The following is a 9540-nucleotide window of genomic DNA, read 5'->3' as shown; positions in this document are numbered from 1 at the left end:
AACCTTAAACCGCATAAACACATTTCATTACACCAAATACACAAAATAATGTTATTTTTAGCAACATCATATGACCCCTTTAAAGTCAAGTTAAATCATGTCATGTACTTTGTTTCTGAAATTCGTCTGCCATGGATGACTCCACACCACATTCTGTCAAACTCTTTCCTCAGAAGAGTGACCATCATTGGGAAATAAGATACAGGTTTCAGTCACTACTGTGTAAAGCTGTCTTTGAAGATGACAAACAGTGCCACTTTTTAAGCTGGCTCACCGTAAATCAGAATGGACCGTATTTCTTTATTTTTACTGTGCTAATTGTGAATGATTCATCCATCCATACGTTTTATACATTTTTTTAACCTTTAATCAAAATCTTTAATCACCATATCATACCTTTCTCTTTCTATAACATGGCTCTTCTCTGCTAAGCCCCCGTTCTTTAAACAACATCCATCCACCATCTTAATTCATTAACAACTGATGTGTAAAACCAAGTCCTGCTCTCCATTTTTTTATTTATTTTTTGTTTGCTTTATTAGCTGATTCGCTTGGCAGTTGAAGCCCATCGTCCTCCATGAACATCAAGTTTCCCAGTCTTATTATCCCATACCCCACTAATATAAGTATATATTTTTTTATAAATTTTTTTAGGTGCTTGGAGACATGCTAAAAGCCATAGACATAGACAGCAGTGGTACTTTAACCCAACAAGAATGGATACAAGGTGGCTTGAACAACATTCCTCTACTGGTTTTGCTTGGATTAAAGGTAAACAAGCTTTGTCATATGCATATGTATATGTAATCATACACCAATGTTGTCGTATGGTGTGGAATTCATTATATTGGTTTTTGTTTTAAACATTATCTTCAGGTAGCTGAAAAAGATGGCCAACATGTCTGGCGGCTGAAGAACTTCAACAGGCCCACATATTGCTTTGTCTGAACATGATGTTGGGCCTGCGAAAACAGGGCTTGTCATGCAATTGTGAGTTTATTAATGATAATCTTTTTTATTTAATTCATGAGCATATTTTTTAATATCAATGTACGGCTTAAGGTCTGTTCTGCCGCTTTAAATGCTCCAGCGCTTTAAAGCAGAATGGATTCTGATTGGTTGTCAGTGTTTTTATTGTTCATCAGCTGGAAAAAAAATAATTCTGAAAGTGATTCCAATGATATCATTCATATGTGCCATTATCAGTATAGTTGTGGTGTGGACTTCACTATTCCTTTACATTTAGAACAATATTGATCTCATAACTTCATCTTACTACTTCAGAACTATGGTTATCAACATAGTTATCGTCTCTGGTGTGAACGGGCCTTCATACATATTTTCTCTTCATCCATAGTCCATTTCAAGAGCCCCAACATTTAGTATATATTCATTAGATACTGAAGATGCTTTTGCACAGGACAGTTTTTGGCTTTTTGTGAATGTTACACGTTATATTTACGGCCTTGTCTTGTCTGATTTCAAAGCATATTAAGAATCCCATACCCCACTAATATAAGTATATATTTTTTTATAAATTTTTTTAGGTGCTTGGAGACATGCTAAAAGCCATAGACATAGACAGCAGTGGTACTTTAACCCAACAAGAATGGATACAAGGTGGCTTGAACAACATTCCTCTACTGGTTTTGCTTGGATTAAAGGTAAACAAGCTTTGTCATATGCATATGTATATGTAATCATACACCAATGTTGTCGTATGGTGTGGAATTCATTATATTGGTTTTTGTTTTAAACATTATCTTCAGGTAGCTGAAAAAGATGGCCAACATGTCTGGCGGCTGAAGAACTTCAACAGGCCCACATATTGCTTTGTCTGAACATGATGTTGGGCCTGCGAAAACAGGGCTTGTCATGCAATTGTGAGTTTATTAATGATAATCTTTTTTATTTAATTCATGAGCATATTTTTTAATATCAATGTACGGCTTAAGGTCTGTTCTGCCGCTTTAAATGCTCCAGCGCTTTAAAGCAGAATGGATTCTGATTGGTTGTCAGTGTTTTTATTGTTCATCAGCTGGAAAAAAAATAATTCTGAAAGTGATTCCAATGATATCATTCATATGTGCCATTATCAGTATAGTTGTGGTGTGGACTTCACTATTCCTTTACATTTAGAACAATATTGATCTCATAACTTCATCTTACTACTTCAGAACTATGGTTATCAACATAGTTATCGTCTCTGGTGTGAACGGGCCTTCATACATATTTTCTCTTCATCCATAGTCCATTTCAAGAGCCCCAACATTTAGTATATATTCATTAGATACTGAAGATGCTTTTGCACAGGACAGTTTTTGGCTTTTTGTGAATGTTACACGTTATATTTACGGCCTTGTCTTGTCTGATTTCAAAGCATATTAAGAATACCCTTGTCTAGTGTCTTTGTATGCACTTACTTGTGTCTTTTTTAATTGACATGATCAGTGTTGCCCCTCTTCTTTTATTGATTTCTAGTTTGCAAATACACCGTCCACAGCAGCTGTGCCAACAAAAACCGCACACCGTGTGTCAAGACCTTTGTCAGATCCAAAACAGAGATAGGGGTGAGAAATGATAAAAAGAACATCTAATAGTTGCACAGTTCATAAATGATATTGTACAATACAGTAACACCTGCATGCCACTAATTGCTAATATTCACATTATTTTCTGCATTATGTAACATTTACTTGCTAATTATTTGTTAAAGTTGTTCACAAAAGGCATTAAAGCAATAGTTCCCTCAAAGATGAAAATGGAAATGTACTCACCCTCAAGCCATCCAAGACAGAGATGAGTTTCACTTGCTCATCAATGGATCCTCTGCAGTGAATGGGTGCCGTCAGAATGAGAGCCCATCTGATAAAAATAGTTACGTAAAGCTTTATTTATATAGCACATTTTAAAACAGTGTTTACAAGGTGCGTTACAGATGAGAAATACATGTGTGCATTCACAGAAAATAACAAGATGCACAAAATAAATGAAATAATAAAACAAAATACAATAACCAGTGTATTTTACACAATAGATTAATGTCTCAATACACCTGTCCGTTACCAGTGTATTTTAAACAATGGGGTAAGACCTCAATAAACCTGTCCTTTACATCACAAGTAATCCACATGACTCCAGTCCATCAATTAACTTCTTGTGAAGTGAAAAGCTGTGTGTTTGTAAGAAACAAATCGATCATTAAGGAATTTTACATTTACACTGTTGCTTCTGGCTAAAATATGAGTCCATAATCCATAATAACTTTTCCTCCAGTGAAATAGTCCATCTCCTGTTTTCCTCTCTCATCAAAATCCACTGACATGTTTAAGAACAGGTTTGGACTGTTTTTGCTTGTAAACGGTGCTTGATCTGTGCATATTCTGTCCTGATTCAGATCTCTTATTTTAGCCGGAAGCAATGGTTTGAAGTTAAAAACATCTGAATGATTTTTAAAAAACACAGCTTTTCACTTCACGAGATGCGCAAGATGTTTTTATCAGCTGTTTGGACTCTCATTCTGACGGCACCCATTCACTGCAGAGCATCCATTGGTGAGGAAGTGACGTAATGATACATCTCTCCAAATCTGTTCCAATGAAGAAACAAACATCTTGGATGGCCTGAGGGTGAGGACATTTTCAGCACATTTTCATTTTTGGTTGAACTATTTCTTTAATGCAAGGTAATGCTTGTCCTGTTTTTTTTTTTTCCTTCACCAGTGTTCAGTTCATGATTGGATCAGTGCTGACTGTGAATCCAACAAATGTGAGATTTGCCACAAAAAGATTAAAATGCTCACAGGAAAGAGCTGCGCGTGGTGTCATCGCATGGTGAGTGCAGATTATTTTAGTCCAGATCTGTCACTATTAAAAGCAAACATGTGACCTAAAGACTTCATTTATTAAGTTGGTTGTTTTATTTAGAGAGATCTGGTACTGTATACCGTAAATGTTTAGATGCTGATGTTTTTTTTTGCTTGTGATGATGAGTGTAGCGCCACAGTGACTGTGTTCCTCTGAGCTCATCACACTGTGACTGTGGACTATTACAGCATCACATCCTTCCGCCCTGGGCCATATGTGCTGTAAGCAACAACTAGAACAATATAAAATATTATTATTATTATTATTATTATTATTAATATTATTATTATTATTATTATTATTATTATTATTATTATTATTATTATTATTATTATTATTATTATTATTATTGTTGTTGCTGCTGCTGCTGTTGATATATAGGCAGTTTTGCTATAACTATTATAGTATTTTGTATACAATAATTGTAGCATTTCCCCCCCTCATGTTCAATTATAGATGGACTCTAGTTCAGGAAGTAGTCTGGGAGAAAATTACCTGGCAAACATAAATTCAGATGGACACTTTCTGCAGGCAAGCAGACATTTACATTTAAACCAATCTTGAATTTAAATATTATAATTATACAGTGCTGCTTGAAAGTTTGTAAACCCTTCAGACTTTTCAATATTTCTGCATAAATATGACCCAAAAGATGATCAGATTTTCACACAAGTCCTGAAATTTTAGCCCATTCCTCAGAAGCGCTTCAACTCTGTGATGTTGGTGGGTTTCCTCCTATGAACTGCTTGCTTCAGCTCCTTCCACAACATTTCAATTGGATTATGGTCCGGAATTTGACTGTCATTCCAAGTCATTAACTTTGTTCTTCTTTAACCATTCTTTGGTTGAACAGCTTGTGTGCTTGGGGTCGTTATCTTGCTGCATGACCCACTTTCTCTTGAGATTCAGTTCTCGGACAGATGTCCTGATATTTTCCTTCAGAACTTGCTGGTATAATTCAGAATTCATTGTTCATCAATGATGGCAAGCCGTCCTGGCCCAGATGCAGCAAAACAGACCCAAACCATGATACTACCACCACCATGTTTCACAGATGAGATGAGGTTCTTATGCTGGAATGCAGTGTTTTCTTTCTCAAAACATATCGCTTCTCATTTAAACCAAAAAGTTATATTTTGGTCTCATCTCTCCATTAAACATTTCTCCAGTAGCCCTCTGGCTTTGTCCACATGATTCTTAGCAAACTGCAGACGGGCAGCAATGTTCTTTTTGGAGAGCAGTGGCTTTCTCCTTGCAGCTCTCTCATGCACTCCTTGGTTGTTCAGTGTTAGGGTGGACTCATGAACATTAACATTAGCCGATGTGAGAAGACGAGAAGAATAGACCTTGCGGACTATTACGCGTCTTGCATTTGGAGTGATCTTTGTTGGTGGACCACTCCTGGGGAGGGTAACAATAGTCTTGAATCTCCTCCATTTGTACACAATCTGTCTGACTGTGGATTTCTGGAGTCCAAACTCTTTAGAGATGGCTTTGAAACCTTTTCCAGCTTGATGAGCAACAGCAACTCTTTTTCAGAGGTCCTCAGAGATCTCCTTTGTTCGTGCCATCATTCACTTCCACAAACATGATCAGACTTTGATAGATCGCTGTTCTTTAATTAAAATAGGGCACGCACTGACACCTGATAGTCATCCTATTGATTAAAAACAACTCTGAACAGATGGACTCTAAATTCACCTTCAAATCAACTGCTAATATAGAGATTCACATACTTTTGCCTCTCACAGATATGTAACGTTAGATCATTTTCCTGAATAAATAAATGACAAAGTATATATTTTGGTCTCATTTGTTTGATTGGATTCTCTTTGTCTACTTTCAGGACAGTGAAAATCTGATGATCTTTTGGGTCACATTTATGCAGAAATACAGAAAATTCTGAAGGGTTCACAAACTTTCAAGCACCACTGTGTGTGTTTTTGTAATATATATATTTATGATAAATGTGTATGCATGTGCTTTAGTTTAATCATTTCCCACTCTGTTTATATATTTATTTACTCTTGTCTATTTAGATATTTCCTGTGAACGACACACACCCTCTTTTGGTCTTTGTAAATCCAAAGAGTGGCGGAAAACAGGGAAAGAGGTTATACTCTCTATTGACTTTAAGAACTGTTCTTTAAAACAGTTACTGATGACTATCTAGTGCCCTAAAATGGTTGACCACAAAATTTTTTTTACATTTACGTAAGTACATTTAAAAGTACATGCTTAATGTCATTATCTGGTTTGTCGTAGAGTGTTGGGGAAGTTTCAGTACCTCCTGAACCCACGACAGGTGTACAATCTTGACAATGGAGGACCAAATCTGGGGTATGTTTTATAAATAGTGTGGACAAACACCATTATGGATTCAGCTCAAAAACTCATGTGTCTATGAATGTGTATGCATTTCAGGCTCCAGTTCTTTCAAAATCTTCATAAATGCAGAGTCCTGGTCTGTGGAGGTGACGGCACTGTTGGGTGGATTTTGGATGCTATTGGTGAGAAACACAAATTTATGCACAAATCCAAAGATTTGTCATGGTATGCACACGATTTTGTTTAATAACATTGTATTTTGTTGCCCATTAAAACCTATACCCATTTGTTTACTCAGCTTTTGATGTTTTTATTGTAGTTTATTTGGTAAGTTGCATGAGCCATGTGAGCCTTAAAAGGATCGTAGGACTATAATCTAGTTCTCCTGCCACAACCAAGAGGACGGCTGGAGTCAAATCCTTGCGTGGGCCAAAAACACACAAAACTCTCTCAAGAATCCCGTCACCAGCCTCACTCCCTGCCAATGCGTACTCGGCTTCCAACCGTCCCTGTTTCCCTGGTCAGGAGAACCATTGGTGGTTTCATCTGTGGGGTGGGCCCCTGGTTCGAGCAGAGCGAGAAGGTATGGAACTCAGCTCACTTCCATCTCTTAATGGGCTATCAGAAGAGCCAGGCAGACAAGAGGAGAACAGCAAGCCCTACTTACCATCTAGGACAGAAGGTCTGGCTCTCTCCCAGAGATATCTGTGCTCAACTGCCCTGCAAGAAGATAAGTCCCCGCTATATTGGTCCATTTACTATCAAGAGACAAATCAACCCAGTCACCTTTCCGTTTACACCTCCCAGCATATTACCATATTGCACCCACATTCTATGTGTCACTCCTCAAGCCTTATCCCCTTCACTGAGTCTGGTGGGCCTACGATCCTCCTCCGGTGCTGCTTCTAGATGATGGGCCGGTCCTGTGCTGTCCGTGAGATCCTGGACTCCCGGTGTAGGAGGAATCATTTAGAGTACTTGATCGACTGGAAAGGTTACGGTCCTGAGGAGAGTTCCTAGGTACCTCGAGGTGATATCATGGATCTGACCCAACTGAACAATTTCTACACAGTTCATCTGTGATGAGTGAGGCGAGTCCAAGAGCCGTGGGAGCGGAGCGAGGCCGGTGGAGTAAATGATAATGAGCGACACCTGCGCCACTCACCGGTCTCGAGTCCCACAGAGGAGCTCCAGAAAGATAAAAGGAGGAGTGACCACAGTGAAGGACGAGAGAGGACCAGGCCTGGCCTATTTATGTTGTTGTTTGATTATGTTTTATGTGGCAGTCGTCCATGAGGGGCTGCCTCTTTTTAAACTTTTAAAGTTTTATGTTTAAATGTTCTCCAGTTCCCACCTCCTCCTTCCCATAGCTACGAACTTTGTTACATCATCCATCTCACCCTTCACTGCATGGACAGAGTCGGCCCAGACATCGGAGGTTTTACACCTCTCAGCACATTACCATATTGCACCCACATTCTATATGTCAAGCCTTATCATCCTTCTTTGTCCCCCTTCACTGAGCCTGGTCGGCCTAACGATCCTCCTCCGGTGCTGCTTCTGGACTATGCTGTCCGTGAGATCCTGGACTCCCGGTGTAGGGGGAATCATTTGAGTACCTGATCGACTAGGAAGGTTACGGTCCTGAGGAGAGTTCGTAGGTACCTCGAGGTGATATCCTGGTTTCGACCCTACTGAACAACCTCTACACCAGGGGTGCCCAACCCTGCTCCTGGCGATCGACTGTCCGGACAGTCGATCGCCAGGAGCAGGGTTGGGCACCCCTGCTCTAAACGGTTCATCTCATCTTCACTGCATGGACGGGGTCAGCCCGGACATCTGAGGTTCTGGTCCTCTGGAGAGGTCTGTGGAGGGGAGGGTACTGTCACTGCTTCACCGGACGCTCTCCCTCAGTCACTGTCCATGTTCACCAGTGTACTGATCAGCAACACCTGTCACCAATCAAGGACGCTATTTAACATGGACTCGCTCATCGTCTGGACTCTCTTGTGCACACAGTGTTACAGACTCTCTCCTGTTGAACTTGCCTGTTATTCTGTATCTCAGTCATCCAGTCTTTTAGTTCTCCAGTCCTTCTCATCTCTGTGTTCCTGTTGCCTTGTCAAGTTTGCTTGAGAATTCCAGTTGTATTCTTTGTTGCTATTTCCATCGGCAAAGTCTATTATATCGTCACCGCCTTTGTTCATCTCACCACTGTTCAGTGCTAACCGTTCTGTTTTCACCTCACCTGTTTTGTTTCAATAAAGTCCCACCCTACATTCTTTTCCTCTTTTTAATCTTTAAGCTGTTACACTGAGATGTACATCACAATACGGAAGTAACGATCTGTCACTACTTGCATTTCATTACAAATTTAACAGAATACAATCTCATAAATGCAATAAATGTATGTATTTCTTAGTATTTAACAATGTAAAAGTTAAGTAAACGAGTTGATTTAAGCAGACCTGTTATTTTGTTTTTTACTTCAGATAAAGCTGATAATGCGATTCGCCCTCCAGTTGCAATCCTTCCTCTTGGGACAGGAAATGATCTGGCACGGTGTCTGCACTGGGGAGGAGGTGAGTCTTCTCTTGAACAGCCTAGTCCATGAATACTATCTGCATCAGTTGGGGTATTTCCACATGCTCTCTCATGCTGCTAATGTATGATGTACATGTTTGATGTTACACTGAGCGAGTTGTCCAATCTTAGGCGCTTTTATGTTGATATCACATGACAACCTCTGTCTGAGTTCTTATTACTACTAATAATAGCAACAATACATTGTTTACTTTAACACTTTAAAGAAACAAACCATGATGTGCCACAGTTGTCACAAATTGAATTCATATTATCCATACTATAAGTGACATACAAGTGCCCCTATTATGCCATTTTTAAGGTTGCTAATATTGTTTTATGAGTCTCCTGAAACAGGTTTACATGCATGCAAGGTCAAAAAACACGTTAGTTTTCTCAAAAAATTGATTTAATTTGACCTTGTTTCTAAATGATTCATAAACGACATACAGCTACATGACACACTGCATGAAAGGTCAAGTCAATTCACCTTTATTTATATAGCGCTTTTAACAATACAGATTGTGTCAAAGCAACTGTACAGCATTAATTAGGAAAATGGTGTGTCAATAACGCAAAGTGACAATAGTAAACACTCAATTTTCAGTGAAAGGCAGTTCATCATTGAATTCAGTGATGTCATCATCAGTTCAGTTTAAATAGTATCTTTGCAATAATTTGCAATCAAGTCAACGATATCGCTGGAAATGAAGTGTCCCCAACTAAGCAAGCCAGAGGCGACAGCGGCAAGGAACCAAAACTC

The 9540-nt window shown here is 39.0% G+C and overlaps 1 protein-coding gene across 1 annotated transcript in view; it reads left to right on the top strand.

The window, feature by feature from the left end:
* LOC107730877 (diacylglycerol kinase alpha) overlaps window positions 1-9540 on the top strand; it is a 26313-nt gene that overhangs the window by 5430 nt on the left and 11343 nt on the right. Inside the window, 12 exon segments of the mRNA XM_074560145.1 lie at window positions 655-771; window positions 877-942; window positions 1548-1651; window positions 1783-1883; window positions 2482-2570; window positions 3723-3833; window positions 3998-4087; window positions 4323-4397; window positions 5906-5979; window positions 6132-6206; window positions 6291-6376; window positions 8687-8776. Of these exon segments, the coding sequence (XP_074416246.1) occupies window positions 655-771; window positions 877-942; window positions 1548-1651; window positions 1783-1883; window positions 2482-2570; window positions 3723-3833; window positions 3998-4087; window positions 4323-4397; window positions 5906-5979; window positions 6132-6206; window positions 6291-6376; window positions 8687-8776 (1078 nt within the window).

This window comes from Sinocyclocheilus rhinocerous, unplaced genomic scaffold, assembly GCF_001515625.1.
Source record: "Sinocyclocheilus rhinocerous isolate Xijiao unplaced genomic scaffold, SAMN03320098_v1.1 scaffold1090, whole genome shotgun sequence".
Taxonomy (NCBI): Eukaryota; Metazoa; Chordata; class Actinopteri; order Cypriniformes; family Cyprinidae; genus Sinocyclocheilus; species Sinocyclocheilus rhinocerous.
This window is presented reverse-complemented; position numbering and strand designations above follow the sequence as displayed.